This window comes from Rhododendron vialii, chromosome 7a (assembly GCF_030253575.1).
Source record: "Rhododendron vialii isolate Sample 1 chromosome 7a, ASM3025357v1".
Taxonomy (NCBI): Eukaryota; Viridiplantae; Streptophyta; class Magnoliopsida; order Ericales; family Ericaceae; genus Rhododendron; species Rhododendron vialii.
In genome coordinates this window covers 37879746-37896932 of record NC_080563.1, presented here as the reverse complement: position 1 = coordinate 37896932, position 17187 = coordinate 37879746, and the positions used below count along the sequence as shown (strand labels likewise).

At 37.7% G+C, this 17187-nt stretch overlaps 2 protein-coding genes, 1 long non-coding RNA gene and 1 other non-coding gene across 7 annotated transcripts in view; 3 read left to right on the top strand and 1 right to left on the bottom strand.

Moving 5' to 3' along the window:
• Positions 1–501, top strand: part of LOC131332021 (midasin-like) — a 38770-nt gene extending 38269 nt beyond the window's left edge. For all 3 annotated transcript variants that reach the window (XM_058366034.1, XM_058366033.1, XM_058366032.1), the window contains one exon: positions 14–501. In XM_058366034.1, the coding sequence (XP_058222017.1) occupies positions 14–46 (33 nt within the window). In that variant the 3' untranslated portion in view covers positions 47–501. The remainder of the gene's footprint in view (positions 1–13) is intronic.
• Positions 502–3816: 3315 nt separating this feature from the next.
• LOC131332020 (uncharacterized) lies at positions 3817–7748 on the top strand. The gene is made up of 2 exons (XR_009201574.1): positions 3817–4120; positions 7361–7748. It is a non-coding gene; the product is annotated as an uncharacterized LOC131332020 (long non-coding RNA).
• LOC131334972 (small nucleolar RNA snoR8a) lies at positions 4294–4382 on the top strand. The gene has a single exon (XR_009202368.1). It is a non-coding gene; the product is annotated as a small nucleolar RNA snoR8a (small nucleolar RNA).
• Positions 7749–10939: 3191 nt separating the features above from the next.
• On the bottom strand, positions 10940–15444 carry LOC131332018 (growth-regulating factor 6-like). Of its 2 annotated transcripts, none has more exons than XM_058366030.1 (4): positions 14840–15444; positions 13377–13580; positions 12544–12907; positions 10940–11997 (listed from the first exon to the last, which is right to left on the bottom strand). In XM_058366030.1, the coding sequence occupies exons 1-4, from the start codon at positions 15255–15257 to the stop codon at positions 11337–11339; spliced, it is 1647 nt and encodes a 548-aa protein (XP_058222013.1). In that variant the 5' UTR covers positions 15258–15444; the 3' UTR covers positions 10940–11336. The 2 variants fall into 2 exon arrangements, with proteins under 2 accessions (XP_058222013.1, XP_058222014.1); XM_058366031.1 differs by having other exon boundaries at positions 10940–11994; positions 14840–15438.
• Positions 15445–17187: the final 1743 nt, after the last annotated feature.

Genomic DNA, 17187 nt, shown 5'->3' with positions numbered 1-17187 from the left:
TTCGAATTTGCAGTGGTTTGAGCTAATGCAAAACTCCAGAGACTAATCAATTAGAGGACACAGCTTTCTATTGTTTGGAAAATATGGTTGCTCGATCAGCAAATGGAGCAGAGACCCTTACTTTAAGGCATGCATGCCTCTTCACTAGGCTTCTGCTTTATAGAATTGGATTGTTGAGGGTGATAAATGGACGCCTATAGAAGATAACAAGACCGTGCATTGGTTTCATCTGGGAAGGCAATGTCTCTTGCGCAAGGATGGGTGGTCTCTTGATCTTCTCCAGATTCTTCTGAAGGGTATAAAATGAGTACCTTAGTTTGGTTTGTATTGTTTTTGGCCTGTTGAACAGGGCATATCCATAAACAAAATACATGTATAATCAGTGTATAAAGGGGGAAGAGAAATGGGGAGGCATAATGTATAAGTGTTTCTGGATGTGTTTATATTACAGTTTTTTGGTAAATTTTTATATAATAATCAACATGCCAAATTTTTTCCCGATTACTATTTCATGATACCACCAAGAGGGGTTATTTAGGAGAACGATAATGCCACGACGTGTTTTAAGGCCACGACATTGTATGTGCACTGACTGCCGTACCCTATTTCCAAAGACAGCTTGAAGACACACTCATCTCTATCCCCTACAGTCTACTTCCATAAGTCTCAATTATCCTCCACGTTATCTATTACCGTAGTAACTCTTTTAACCCATCAACTTTTCAAAAGGGCAAAATAATAATTCTACAAACTTTCGCCCAAGTGGAAATAGTAATTATCGGATCAAGTTGATTTTATGCATGAATAATGGCCTCAACGAGACCTTCAATCTCACCTAAGGTTTTAATTTATTGATGATTTCAGAACACGTAACGGTAGTGGTTGAGGTGTAACGGTATCAGAAGTATCAAACGATACGCAGTAGGAATCGGTTGTCGCAGTCGTAAATTTTTAAAAATCATTTTTGAGAAAAGTAAAATTTTAAGTGCCGGAACCACCCTTAATGGCCGAGTATTGGCTGTAAGGGTTGTGAATCAGAAATGGACAGAACCAGCTAATACACATGTGATTTTCCCTCCCACTGGTGTATTGAGGTGTAACAGTATCGAAAGGCCAAAAGCCTTTTTAAAATTTCAAACTGGATTGGACATGCTACAAACATAGCGATTAGAGTTAGTGTTTTAGATACGTCTCCAATTTGGGAAAATGGGCTAATTTAGGAAAATGACAACCCAGGACATGTTTTGATAATTAATATCCGTCAATAATATTTTCAACATTAACAAATGTTCTCAGCGTGTCCTTGATGGGTATTAATTATCAAAACACGTCATTGACCGTCATTTTCCCCTCCAATTTCCATCTCTATATAGTCCCATCTTCCTGACCCTAACCCCTCTCCACGATTAGGGTTAGGGTTTGAGATTTCTTCTAAACTTTCCACTTTCACCGAAGTGATTACTTATGCACGGATGCATGCCTCCAGCCCGTTAATCAGAGATTGTATAACTCCAACGAATTAAGATAAGATTTGGTAAGGAGCATGAGAATAGTATATGGTGAATATATAGTTGTGCTTTCATTGAATGGTAAAAAAACTCATAATGTTTGTGCTAGACCTGACATTAGTTCGTAAATATTTTTCAAGATATTGTGGCCAGTAGCACAAACCTTTGAAGGTTTTTGAGTTTTACATGATCAGTGCAGTTGAATCTCGACCTTATAGGAGCAAATGTTGGAGGACTTTCTCATAATCTAACCTTTTATCAAAGGGATTGATTATTTGGACATTCATGGCTTATGAGAGCAGTCACTTACATGACTTTGCAATTAAGAGAAAAAAACTCTACTTTTCTGAACTTAAACTGCAACTGAGCAATTTAAGAAGATACCCATCGTCTTCCTATGGTGCAACTCACCCTTACAGTTGGTGGGGATTCTGTGCATGTTTTCCCTCCCTAACTTGTTCACTTCTCTGTCTCTCTCCCAATCTCCATGCCTCCCTCTCAGTTTCTGCTGGCAGAAGAAACGAGGGAGGAGAGGGTAGATGATCGATGGATGCATGCATGATAATGATCAAAATGATGACTCGGAAATGGGAAAACGAGGGAAGTGGGTTTTGTTCGTTATGATGCAGCTAAACATGAGAGGTGATCATCTCATGAATAAACATAGTTCTTAATCAGCAAAACGGCAAAGGTTGCTGGTCGTCTCGAGTAGTGGGCACAGCTTCAATCTTCGTGACAGCCCGAAAGTCCATCTTCAACAATTCTGACTGTAGGACAAAAATAGAGAGTTTTTGTATTTTATTTTTATTGTTTTAGAATAAAATTTTGACTAAAAATATTTTTGTTTAGATTAGAATTATTAACTTTTTATATTCAGGCCGATTTTGATTTCTACCTTCATTTGGATTCTTGGTCTACAAGAATTAAGATTTTATTTTAATTAGTTAGGAAATATTTAATACCGCTTGTTTTGGCATGATTTATTATTTCATTTACAGTAGAATTTCTAGGGTTAGGATCTTATAAAAAGGGCTGTAACCGATTCAATTATTTAACTTTTAAAACTTTTCATCAATAATATTCAGAGTTTCTCTCTACATTTCCTTGTGCACAAGGTTTGCTCAGTGGATTCGAGTTCTATCTCGTTTTGATTAGTATGGAACAAAATAAATGCGGTTATACTTTTAATAAGATCACGTGCAACTCACATGATCATTTTCGTTACTCATGTAGTAACAGGTTAAGGTTTAAGATTTTATCCCATGCCATCCAGCTTTGTAGCCTTCTGATCCAATTTGAAGGTTCATAGTGATCTGCGTGAGCATAAAAGTGTCTTTTAAGGATATCCTATAATACAGAAATTTGCAAGAGCATGAGCGAGAAGCTACTGAAAAATTGTGTGGCTAAGGTTGTGATTGCAAGTTCCGCCAAGAAGATCAGTGCAACTTGATGGGATACTAATATGTTTACGGAATATTTCCTGGATCAGACATTAATATGTAAAAAAATTAAAAGGAAAGATTAATTATCGAATCAAGTTGATTTTATGCGTGATTAACCATCTCAACAGGACCTTCAATCTCACCTAAGGTTTTAAATTGATGACAGTTTCGAAACAAGCAATGCTAGTGGTTGAGGTGTAACACTATCAGGAGTATTAACGATACGTAGCGGGAATTGATTTGCTGTGGTCGTGAATTTTTAAAAAAATCATTTTTGGGAAAATAAAATTTTTAGTACCGGAATCACCCTTAATGGTCTCGAGTATAGCCGTAACGATCGTGAATCAGAAACAGACCGATATGTAATCAGAACCGGCCGATACACATTCGATTTTCCCTCCCACCATTGTATCGAGGTGTTACGATATCGAAAGGTCAAAAACCGTTTCGTATCAGGGCCGTTACGTAACGGTCGATTTTTAAATGGGCGCTGCTATTCGCAGCTCTTTATTTTCTCCCATAGCCCGTTAAAAATTTTCAATTATACTCGACAGTTAGTTACCGAAATTGAGATATATTTTCAGCATCCAATTACCGAAATATAATATTTTTTTCAACAGCTATTTACCGAAAATGTATGTTCGGCAGTTGTTTACCGAAAGTTGAACATATTTTCGACATGTAGTTACCGAAATATAATCTTGTTTTTAACAGCTATTTACCGAAATATTATGTATGATTTTCAACAACCATTTACCGAAATATAGTGAGCTATGAGAGAAAATAAAGGACTGCGAATAGCAACGCCCTTTTAAATCCTTCTTCTCAACGGTTTAGGATTCACTCTTTTGGTTCCTTGGGGTGCCCAAAAAATTTCAAACTGGACTGGACAGAATTGGAGGTTACAAACAAACATAGCGATTAGGGTTAGGGTTTAGATACGTCTCAGCTCCGCCACTCCAATTTCCATCTCTATATAGTCCCATCTTCCTAACCCTAACCCCATTCCGCCGATTTCGCTCTCTTCCTCTCCTTTTCCTGATAAAGTTCCAATTTTTAATCAGAAATCCAAATCCAATTGAAGTATACTAGTCTATATCCAATGCCTTTTACCAGTCCTTTTTAATTTTAAACACTTACATAGCCTCTAAACTTCAATGGGTAGTAACTGTAAGTTTCTCTCCCTTTTCTGATCAGTTTTCCTTTTCTTGATTTGTTGATTTTTCTGGGCTTGGAAAGGAAAACTGATCAGAAACGTGAGAAATAGTTGTCATGATTTGTTAATAGTTTGGTCTTGAAATTGGATTTGTGTATCTGATAGTGTATGATGTTTGAAAATATTGGTGGGTGCGATGATTATAAACAATTCCTCGTTCTGAATGCTATAGCCATGGCATGACAGACACTTTTACACCCATAGAATATGAGCACCCCACCAAATCAGAAAAGGCTCCCTTTTTTCCAGTTAATAAACTGATGCATATTCTGTATTGCTTTTACAGTGAGGCATGAAGATCAACCTTAAGATAACGGTATTAATAACACACATTTATAGGTTTTATTTGAACAGTGATTGGTGAATTGGTGACAGGTATGGAGCATTGTTTTTTGTTTTGTTTTTTTTTGAGGAGCATAGGTATGGAATATTGAAAATATGTTCTTAGGTTATGTGTTGAGTCTTTGAGTATGGGGGATGAGGAAGGGGATGGGTGGCGTGGAATGTGGGTGTAAATTCATTTGGCATAATCTATAATACCATGTATGTGTGCTTAGATTAGAGAAAAATGTATGTATTCAGCTGTTAGTCAAGAGTGCACTCATGCTCATCCCTCAGGGAATGTGTTTTCAATTTATGTGCAAACCGTTACTGATTCTAGGGTATGTGGTATGATAATTTTAGTTCGATATGCTAGATTTCTTCTAAACTTTTCACTTTCACCAAAGTGCTTACTTACACACAGATGCATGCCTCCAACTCATTAATCAGAGATTGAATGACTCCATGAACGAATTAAGATAAGATTGGTGAGGAGCATTAGAATAGTAAGCTGAATAGTTGTGCTTCATTGAATGTTAAAAAGATTAGAATGTTTGTGCTAGACCTGACATTATTTCGTATATTTTAACGAGATATTGTGGCCGGTGGCTCAAACCTTTGAAGGTTTGAGTTTTACATGAGTGCAGTTGAATCTCAACCTTATGGGAGCAAATGTTGGAGAACTTTGCAAGTTCTCATAATCTAACCTTTTATCAAAGGAATTGATTACTTGGACATTCATGTGGGAATGCTTATGAGAGCGGTCACTAACATGACTTTGCAATTAAGAAAAAAAACCCAACTTTTCTGAACTTAGCAACTGAGCACTTTAAGAAGATACCTATCATCTTCGAATACTTCCTAATTCCTATGATGCACTTGACATGGTTTGTGTTTTCTTCACATGTTTATTTGGGCACCTCTCGTGCGAAATTTCTTTTCTTGGGCAGTTGCAAAGACTTTTTGACCGTTAAGTCTTTTGAAATTTAAAGTAAGCACATAGTTAACTCAGACAATATTGGGCACCTATGTGATTTCTAATATGGCACTTCTGCTATATGTTGCTTTCAGTGTGATCACTGATCAATAATGTTATTCCTGGTGTGGCTTGTTTCATGCTGTCATGATACTCCAATGTGGCATTTACCGAAAGGTAAATAACACATTGAGTCAGTATGGATCTCATTCCTCTACTTGATCAAATTAGACGGCTCTGACCGCAAAAATTAACTGGTATCCATTCCTTATGTTTGTTAGGACTGGCTGTTGAAGTTCTTGAAAGGTTTATAATTGCATCGTGTCATGTCATAGTCCTAGTTCAAAACTAGGAGATGATTACAGAGTTATTGTTATGCTGAACTGAAGTCTGCATTTTCAGTCCTTGTAGAACTTTCTACTTTGTAATGTCTCTTTGAACTTAGGGAGTTTGGATTGTAGTATACTTCAGGGAGTCTGATACTCAATTATGAATATTGTGTGTTATAAACAATGCTTGAAAATGTTAAAGGAGACGGCTTTGTAATCTACATGGCATCTGAAAACAATAGTTGCTGTATGTTTGGCCTCTCCTAAAATAGATCTAGGCGGTGTTTAAGGCCCTAATCTGACAGAATGAAGAATTCTAGAGGTTTGGGTTACGCACACCTCCATATTCTTGATATGAAATTTACAGTTAACTAAGTTGCACTTTTGTAAAACTATGTAATTGCAAATAATCCTTGTAATTCTTGGTCTCTACTTTGATATTATAATTCAGTTTCTATGCTGGGCTCTAAAGCAATCTCCCTTCCATTATGGTTACTTGCGCTGTTCTAAGTTGATTTCCTCATTGCGTGTAGTTAATAATTTATCGAATCCTTTGATTGATTCGTTTAATGACACCTGTTTGTCTCATGCTGGGTAGAATAATGTTTATTTTGGCACGTCATTTGCATGATGTGCATGTAGTGGACTAAATGTCATGAGCATCATATTTGAGCTTCTACATGATCATTGTATGCGTTTATTAGTAATTTGATGCTCTGTTGTATTGTACTTTGCAAACTGATACTGATTTGTTTGGTGTACATCAATCTTACATGGATCCTTCAAAATATTTAAGGTACCAGTGTCGGACACTCAACACTCGGATAAGGCTACGAGATCCGTGTCGTACATGTTTAAGTTGGAAAATGATGTTAAAAAAAAATGTTTCAGTTGGAAAATACTTAGCAAACATATTACTTTCCAAAAGAAAACTTAGCATACGTATTTTCTAATTCAAATATCTCACAAGCTATGCACTGAGTTCCTATAATATGCATCAAAGGGTCTAAGAAATCTAGTAAACTCCAATTAAGGCAGAAGATAAAGATCCTCGTGGATTATAAATTTCCGGTGGGTGCCCGTATCCTTGGAATGAAACTAGAAAAAGTCAATGCTTTTGTCATGTACCTGCATCCGGCATTTGCACTTGAGTCCATGTAACATAGACTTGTACACCGCTGATTATCAACCCATAAAACCTCAAGTGTTGTGATTGTTAGTGTACTTATTTTTGGACATCGATGGTTTGAGGTTTGTGTTGAAGATGACTACTCCCTTTTGCTCCATCACCATGCTAGAATCACCACCTTTGTTAACTGGGTTTTAGCACCTACGTAACTCTATTGGTATGAACTTCGTGGTGTTAGATTGTCTACTTATATATACTTATGGGGATGCTCTACTTAAGTAGTGTTATTGTCTTATTGATAGTTTTCGGGTGCCAAAGATTTCAGTAATTCATGGATACCAATGCAGTGTGATTTGGGTTCTCTTCCATTGGTTCTTTTATCAGGGTTGATACCGTTAATGTGGTTAATGGCTGCTTTGATCTATCGAAATTTTTTCAGGGAGATGACTTGGATGCGCGTGCTCTGAACCCATTGGGGTTTGATTATGTTGAAGACAAGGCGTGAAATCATCTAGGGTGTATTGATTTTTCACTTGCTGCCGTGCACTGTCATTGATTTTGAGCTGACAATTTCTCCTGTCGTTACGAGGTTTATGTGTCTTAATAGAGAAGTCTTGTGGAGAGTTGAGTCTTGAAAGCTGATTTAGAGGTCGTAATACGCTGATTTATGTTCTGGTTGTAAATTTTTCTAGCTGAGTTTTACTTAGGTTATTCCTTGATTCTAATCTTTACATTTTGCCCACAAGGTAGTTGTTTGATTGTAATGATGTGTGACTTGGCATCCTTTGCTTGTCATGAAAATAAAAGTATTTTCCATTATGCGTCCATTTAATAGCAGAAACTTTACTAGAAATTTGAAAACGTAGACATAGAGATACTAGTGTAGAAACAAGATTCTTGCAAAATCCTGTTCCTTTTTCTTATAGGACATGTATTGAGAAAAAGCTAATTCCGGTGTAAAGTGAGATAAGACCTTGTTCGGTTAAGGGTTTTGAATTCTAATCATTATCTTATTTATCTCTTCACTCATTATTTACAAATTATTACTTCTATTTTCAATGATTACTCTCATTTTTTTTTTCTATCTCTCTTTAATCATTATTCATATTTTGAATGATTACTCTATTTCCCTTTAAACTTGTTACTTGTAAATTTAAAATTTCAAAACGAACAGAATCGAATAGTAGGTCCTGCAACTTTTATGCTGACCAATTTATATATTAAAAAAAAAAGGGGAGTTGCAGGATAGTTAAAGTTTATGGTACTTTCCTTTCTTTGTTACTGAATGGGACCTTAGGACCCACATGTCCTGGAAAACCCTTGTACAAACATTGCTTTTTTTTTTTGAACCAATACTCAGAGACTTTGATTACTCAAAATCTGTTCAAAGGGCTACAAACCCCAAATCGGAGCCCGTCGATGGAAACAAACCCACGATAATCGGGTTATCCATATGGCTTGGATAGGAATCCACTGAGTACAGAAGAACGCTACCCACAGATGGTAGCAGAACCGGTTCCACGCAGGAAACAAAGATACCCATAGAGGATAGCAAGAGTTCCACGCAGGGAACAGAAATTAAACAAAATAAAACAGCAAGAAATAAAAAACTCCGGTCACCGACAATATCGCCGGAAGCGCCGCCACGGACCCAGCAACTTATTCGCCGGAGGGAGAGCCGAGCCACCCTTGCTACACCACAGCGCCCAATCAGACCCGAACCTGAGCCACAACGAACACCCTCCTCCACCCTGCCACCTCCTCAAGACCCTCACCTCTATCGCTCTCCGCTGCACCGATCAAGATCCTTTTCCCTCCGCCTTCTCCGCTTGAAACCCTCCTCCCTCTGCCCTCCCCCTCCAACACAGCTCCTTCCTCCACCGCTTCAGATCCCCCCTCTCTCATTGTACAAACATTGCTTGGGCCTCTCTTTTTGTTAAAAAAAAATAATAATTTTTCTTGTACTTGAAATCCCTTGGATGTGTGATTGAGAACACCTTGTATTACTGCTGGTTGGTAGAGTTTCCCACCAGGTATAATTGAGCTACGAAAATGGGGCAGGAAGTTGGTCACAATTGAAGTCATGCTGCTAAGGGCCCATTGATTTGGTTTGAGATTAAATTTTTTACACCGCTGGTGTAAACATTTGTTTCCTCCAAAGCAAATATATTGCGTCACGTCACCATGTTTTATTGATTGGGACCAATGTTTTGCAATGTAGCGCAATGTAATTGATTTGAAGGAAACAAATGTTTACACAGGCGGTGTAAAGAATTTATTCTCATTTGGTTTATAATCTAAATAAGATAAGTGAAAGTGATGATTTTATAGTTTTACTTTTTAACGCAGTAGTAACGATATTGTGGCCTGAGTTAAAATCTGGACCATTGGTTGCTAAGACGGACGATTCATATTGCGCACGACACCCCTATAATGCATTCACACACTACAGGTCCCCAAATCCGAGGTCTCTACATATCTTCAAGCAATTCTCTAGTTAAAAAAATGCAAATGTTTCTTGTCAGTGCTTAGATTCAATGGGCTCAAAAATTTGCGACCATGTTTGAATTTTGAGACCCCAAAACGAACAAGTTTTTAATGCTTTTGGGGGAATTTCTTCATGGCCCACAAAAATTAGAAAATCTTGCTGCAGTGCAACAAACAAGGAGGAGGCCACTTGATCATCAAGCTGGCAACAGAGACTGTCATGTCATTCTGAAGGAAACACATGGCTAATATTATTGCCTTAGAAATGAGGATACCATTGTCAAGGTAGGTAACTGCTGCATTATATGGATTATTTGGTGCAACCGGAGCTTAGCCTTATTTGAATTTCATGTTTCGTCCGGTTCTGAGATTTTCGAGGCCCTAAGTTGAGTTTGAAAATGTGACCTTTCATTTTTGTCTATATAAACTAGTGTTTTGACATGAGTAGAAAAATAGCCGTGTAGTTCGATGGTAATTTGCTTGTCACACCTCATTGGTACTAGTTCGAACTTCAGCGGCATCAATTCAAAACCTTTTTGTACCAAAACACTTGCATTCTCATGCATAGAACACTCAAATCTTACCACCGTGCTACATCAACCGATTTGAAAAACACTTGACATACATTCTATTTGTTCTAATCATGTATTTGGAAGCCTTATTATTGGGCCAAAAATTGGAGGCCCAGAGCATTTGCCTGGATGGCCTATGCCTAAGGCCGGGCCTGGTCTCAACAGCAGATGCAACTAGGCAAAACATTCGAGACACTATCTCCCTTATTATGAAAGCCTCTAAACTCGACCAAGTTTTCAATGACACCAATCAGGATAATCTTCCACAGAATGTGCCTTATCGATGGTTTCTTTTATGTCAGCAGCAGATCCTTTCGGGCGCCGAAGGGATTTGAAATAGTTATCGACGGTGTAAGGTGGCGAACAATCAGTTTAGTGGTAGCAGCAGCACTGGTAGTAACAAGCACTGGAAGTCATCAAGGAAGGAAGGACAAATGCTCTGCAGCCTCGACGCATGCCTTTATCAGCATCAGAAGTAGAAGCGGTGGCTTGCTGTGTAGACGGATTCTTTACAACTTGTAACCGGACTTCGAGATGTTTCCAAGGCTGCTTTACATCATTCAAATTTCGTATCCATAAAAAAATAGAAGATTGGATCCAACACCTACACATATCGGATTGAGCTGATTTTTCACAGGCTCACTCGGATTTTTTTTTAAATTATTGAACGGCTCGAATCATGCCCGTCGGTTGCTCACTCGAATTTTTTTTTAAATTATTGAACGGCTCAAATCATTCCCGTCGGTTTCCTTTACTTTTCCGCACATCATTCATAGACATTTCTCTTTATAACGTGACAATATCAAATCATAGGTCAAGTTTTCTTGATTGCAGCACATGTTAGGGTGTCCTTATTTTCATTGCCTTGGAAAAACTTGTCCCATCAATAACTACCTAACAACCAACCAATCAACCAAAACATTTAGTCACGTTCACAACATCAAGATTGAGACCTAAAATATCAAATGGAGAGTTTGCATATCCAGAACATAAAAACCAGATTACAGAAATCGAAGAAATCTTAACAAAAAAAGAAATCGAAGAAATCACCAAAACAAAAACAAACTCTTAAAGCCACATTATTCTGAAGTCTTTCAGCCGAATAAAAAGCCCGTGCTTCTTCCCTTGCGTAAATTCTTCATAAAATGGATTTGGACCCACGTAACTTCCGACTTTCTTTTCGTCTTCAGTGCGCTTTTTACAGCATTTGGCCAAGTTTTCCTACTCCTCAGATTTTTTACATCGAGACAATCTTTTGATCTAAAAAAGGTTTTGACCCGAACCTGGAAAGAGTTCAGAGGTACACAACTAAAGCCAGAGAAAAAAGTCACAACAGAAGTTAGGCCAAACTTGGTCTTAGTTGGAGCTCAAATGGTTCTCTGGTCTGGGACTACTCCCAGCACTGCTATTAGAAACCGAACCGAACGCCATTTTCTGCAAAACCCCAGTAGGAGACGAACCTAACCTGGGGCTATGGTCCCACCCATCGGTCATAAGGTTCAGAGCCGACGTGCTCTGTTGGTCCCCAACACCGCTATTAGTCCTATGCAATACTTCACCCAAAGGTCCACCCATGGAAGTTTCCCGTGAAATAGGAATCCAATTTGCTTGTCTTTGGTTTTGACTGCCCACTCCCAAACCCATCTGAGTTGAATCGGTTTCAAGGTCTCGCGACAGCCTCAGCGGTGAATGAGCCATTTTTCCGTTGATGGGAGACGAAGTGGAGGATGTGAAGTCTGAGGCTGTCATTGGTATTGAGATTGAGAGTTGGGTAGGCCATGATATGGATGATCGATCGGTGGGATTCTTGGGCCAATCATCGATGAATTGGCGAACAGAATGCTGGGACTCTGTCATGGAATCAGAGGTTTTGTGTAAAGGGTTGAGCAAGGAATCGGAGTAAACACATCCAAATTCAGCTCGAGTGGATTCTTCATACGGGTTCGGCTGTTTTGGAATGGAAAATTGGTCCCCTTGAATTCTGTTCCCCGCATTCTCTTTGTTCAGAAAATTCCTGCTATGGAAATGAACCATGAATCAGCTCAAGTATATCATGTTATATCTCCAGTTTGTATTCAAGTTCCAATCAAGTACACAAGCAAACATGTTAATAACTTTGAAGTTCGAAAATAAACCAATGGAGACTTGAGAAGCATGTTCATGATTCGGAGTTCAACGAACTCCAACATATGAACACTGGGAAGGCATGATAGCTGCAAAGAATGATCTGGTTTCACTACTAGTAGGAGGTTTCCAGATCTTAAGAAGATTGAACATTTTTGTATAATGTTTAGACAGGCATTTTCTAGAAAAGCACATCGCTATCGATTTGCCAAATAATATGTCTAAATCAAGCTAACTTATAATGTCTGATTGGTTTTCTAACAAAAAATGAAAATCCTTAATATTTGTAGCACAATCAAATATTCAGGCTCCATCCAAAGTTTAATTGAATAGACGTATCTATGCAAGGCCTCTCTATAAATGAAAACCATGCTCATGAGAGCCTAGGTAAATTTACGCCAAATGGAAATTAAAACCATGCTCATGAGTGATTATTCACCTGTTGGGGGAAGAAGCACTAGGATTAGTTGCACCAGGCTGCTGCAGGTTCTTGAGTTGGGGATGGTGCGATAGGCCGAGGCCATTGGTTGTGCTTCTACCAGTCACCAACGATGCGGAAGCAGAGGTAGTCATAGACATGAATTTTGTGGTGGTGGTGGATCCGGCGACGGAATGGCCAGTCTGGCCTCCTTCCACAGGCTTTCTTGAACGATGGCGGCCCCTGTTCATGTGCCGCTCACAGTACTTCTGATCGGTCACAGCATCTCTGGAGCATCGCCATTTCTTTCCATCGGTCCTACGACACCTCCCAGGTTCGGGATCAGTGCTGTTGGCGTAACCTAGACGGAAAGTACCCCATCCCACTGCCAAATTGTAGGACAAATTTGAACACATCTCAAACATCCAACTAACAATGAAACAAAGAGATAAAGGGAGAGGAAAATGGAAAAAACGTGGGAATATAGCAGGATAAAGAGATTGGTTAGTTGGACGGCACAAATGATTTTAGAACTTAAACCTTTCATCAATTCTTTCACAAAAGTGGTTTGACTATATAGCTATTCATGCAGGAGTATCAAGCTAATTTTTTACGTGAATGACCTTGTTCGTCTTGTCGGTCTTGGGTGGCCCACAATGGCCAGAAACAGGACAATCCTAGAGGATTAAGAACTGGACTGGAACTCAGTCCATTAAAAAGTGAATATGTGCATCAGATATTCACAAGATTCAAAAAAGAACAGCAAAAATCAATCCATTTCCCAAGAGATTATCAGTTTAACAGATCAGTTAATTGGAAAGACTTGGATTATGAAGGGAAAAGAACAAACTTACAAGTATTGGGTACCAGGAGACCGCCTGAAAAGCAAGAGAAGCCAGCAGAATCAAGGGCTTTTCTGATGGGAATGAGCAGATTAGAAGGGATGGGCACATTTGCAGTTATGTATTTGTAGATCAAGGCCTGGTGTTCTAACTCCATCCATTGTGATGGAGTAAATAGGCCTCTTACCCCTGTAAATACCCCACTCATATCATACCCTGAAAACAGAAAAAGATCAGAAGATTCAGCTTAAAAATGTGATAGAAACATCAAGATCAAAGGAAAAAGAGGAGAGTATGGAAAAATTGAACTTGTCCAAGCATTTAGAATGGCAAGAAGTGGTGAGAAAAGAAAATAGAATCTTTTCACTTGTTTGAACGACTTTAAAAAGATGAGAAATTATAAGAAATAAAGGGAAAAACAAATTTTTATTGGTCTATTTTATTTGTCATGAGATCTCATCCGCTATGGAATGAGAAAACAGAACAAAAGAATCTTTTGCCCTATTTGTATGACTAAACGATGACAAATGACAAGAAATTAGTAAAATGAACAAATTTGGTTCATTTTACTGTAGTTTTTACCAAATCTCATTACTTTCCCATCAAGGAGGCTACATCAGCTATGAATTCTAGTCCGTGGTATAACAAGAAAGCAGGAGCAATGGAGCATAAACAAATTGAGAGAAAGAGGACAAATAAGAGGCAAAGGATATGGGTAGATGGGTCTGATCTACTATTCTTCATTTGTGCACAGGAGTTCTACTGTATGAATTTCTTTTCTTTTCATTTTTTTGACAACACTCAACAGGAATACCTGCAGATTAAGATGAAAAGACCCTCCCAGCAGTACTGGGAATCAATCAAAAACCCAGGTTACCAATAACCACCCATCTCATCTGCAACAGGACATCTCTATCAACCCAAGCAAGAAAAATCTAACCTCATCTTCATATTAATACCACTTTTAGCTCCATGAATATACCCAGATAACCATTTACTCCCTAAAATGAGAGAAATCACTCAACAATATATACGTATATACATATGTATGTATAGAGGTTTGTATCACTTTGAGCAGCTCATATAATTTGCCAGTATCCCAAAAAGGTAAAACCTTGCAAAAAAAAAAAACAGAACTTTTGTTATTTTGAACTTCTTGTCTTTGATATAACAGGAGAACAGAGCAAAAAGTGAAAGAAATCCATCACTACATTCTTCTTTAGTATAACCAACAATGGAAGGAAAAACCCAAAATCCCTTGTAGATTTTAAGTTAAAAGATCCTCCTAGCAGTACTTGTAATAAAATAAAATAAAAACCATAAAAATAAAAAAATAAAACCATCTCTTCTACAACTAGAAACCCAGGCCCATCTCACTTGAAGAAACCCACAGACAACCCTTTAAAATTACTACTTCTATATAACAAGTGAATACCCAATATAGCTAAAACCCTGGAAAAAAAATGGACATGTACCTGTGGTGTTATTTCTACTATAAGAATTTGATGTGGGGTGATAGTAATTAGGCAATGTGACAGTTTCTTCTGAGTTACTACTATTTGGGGAAGAGAAGCTGAGCATCTGCTGACCATCAGAGAACAAAGTAGTGTTAGATCTCAATAAAGGGCTTCTGTTCTGCTGCTGCTGCATTGCCTTGGAGCCAGAGAAGCAGTAGTAGTATTCATCAGTCTTGGCCACTTTCGAGGCCCTCCAGTACTCCCCTTGTTGCTCAGTGCACCCAGAAATAGCAGCAGACCTTTCTTGCTTGGGGAGCCCAGATCCGTGGTACCACTTTTGTTTGGTCTCAGGATCTGAAACTAGACAAGGAGGAGGAGGAGGAGGAGGAGAAGAACCCACCACTGAATCCTCAAAACCCAACATGCCAAGATCCATTAGTATAAAGAAAAATAACTACAGTGACCCTAGAAAAACACTAGACAGTGGAGATGGAGCATTTGGGTCATTTTTTGCACTAAATTGGTTACTACTCGTGAGTGAGGCTCGAGGTGGGTTGGGGGGTGGACCATTTTAAAGGGTGGGTTGTCTCTAGGTGATATGTCTATGTTTGGGTAAGGACAAGGGAAACAGAAAACCAGTGTAGTTTGGTTTTCGCCTTGAGAGGTTAATTTCTTTTTGTTCCCAAGAAATCCTACTTCCTGAGATGGATACATGTACACGGGTGCACAACCAGCATTAGGGTGCATTTAGGTGCTGCAAGATTGAGTTCCACTAAACTTTTTTTTTTTAAATATAATTTTGTTTTTATTTGAATTTTTTTCACGTTTGTTCTTTTTGCTCCAAATTTTTTTGACAAAAGTTAAAACAATTTACTTTTACCCAAATGAACAAAGACCACTTTTAAGTAGAAAAAGTAAAAAAAGTTTACTTAAAAGTAGTCCTTATTCAAAATATTTGAGTAAAAGCAATTTTTTTTACTTTTTCGATTTGTCGAGACGAATCAAAAAGTCAAAAAAATTTGGTGCTAAACGAACAAACGCGAAAAAAATTCAAATAAGGACAACCAAAAAAGTGAAAAAAAATTGTTAGTGGAATGAGGTCACATCAGGAGTTCATCTCCTGTAATGTGATAATCCAATACCCCGTTCCGCTAAAAAAAATAAGTATTTATTTTTTGAATTATATGTGATATATTGTAAGATAATGACCTATCAAATACTTAAAAAATAAAAACTTGCGGTAGAGGAAAAAAAATGACCACTACCTATGTATTTTTTGATTGATTGGTGTATGAGTGGGTATACATTCCCATTCGATAAACGGTACCAGCGAGGAGGAAGTTTTTATTTTGGTTGGCAAGTATGAGTAATGGGTCGATCGAACAAACAGTTAGTTCTTTTTTCAGTTCGATCAAAGGCACGACATCTATGTCGGGATTAAGAAATTTATGTTTTCACGGCTTAACGCAAAGAAACTATGCATTTACTAGGAGGCAGGAGCCGAACATAAAAATTTGTGTTTTCAAGGTACTTATCTTTGTCATTTTATCACTTGAGCTAATACTATGAATTACTGAAATAGTCTTATCAGATAACGAGAGATACAGTATGCGATAATTCAGCACGAAAGATAAGTCTCACATAGAGTTTGTTCGGTTGGCATGCTTATTTGGTTAGACTTACCTATGATCTTGTGAGGAGAAATGGGCCTTAATGTGAAAGGGAAACCCTTTTTTATTAACGTCATTCCCCTGTAAAGTATATTTTTGCACTAAAAATACACTTACAGGGGAGTGGCGTTAATAAAAAACAGAGTTGCAAAATCAACAACCATGTGAAAAACATAAATATAAGAAATCATGTTAATCAAATATCAATAAGTACTTGCCTGAATGATATTGTTCTCAAGAAAAATAGTAGGTGAAAATAGAAATAGGCAATTAGAATACCGGCCATCCCTTTTGCCCAAATCAAATATGGTTTTTTTGCTATCGATGTTCAATTAATCTAATATTTTATTTATTTAAAATATATGTCAAGACACCTACAAAATTGATCGACTCTGATTATTCAAATTGGACTCTGGAGCTTTATTTTGTCACACGAGAAAGACAATGATTGGATTACATGAGTTATCCTAATTCATTTAAGGAAAAATTACATCTTAGACTCCAAAGTTGCACCCGCTTCCCAAATTAAATTCTAAAGTTTTATGGGGGTATTTTTGCAAAACTAAAAGTTATGGACTACTTATAGTATTCTATAGTCAAGTCGTTTCTACTAAACTATAACTTAAAATTAGTATAGTATATGAGAAAATGAAAAAGGTCAAAGGCAGAATTAAGGTGAAAAAAAATTTAATGTAA

What these genes read in the sequence shown, in the direction of transcription:
- LOC131332018 (XM_058366030.1), bottom strand. Translation starts at nt 15,257, where the DNA reads ATGGATCTTGGCATGTTGGGTTTTGAGGATTCAGTGGTGGGTTCTTCT. An exon ending in TAGTAGAAATAACACCACAG is followed by an intron (nt 13,581 to 14,839) that starts GTACATGTCCAT and finishes TTCTGTTTTCAG; the next exon opens with GGTATGATATGAGTGGGGTA. An exon ending in AGTGCTTCTTCCCCCAACAG is followed by an intron (nt 11,998 to 12,543) that starts GTGAATAATCAC and finishes TCATTTCCATAG; the next exon opens with CAGGAATTTTCTGAACAAAG.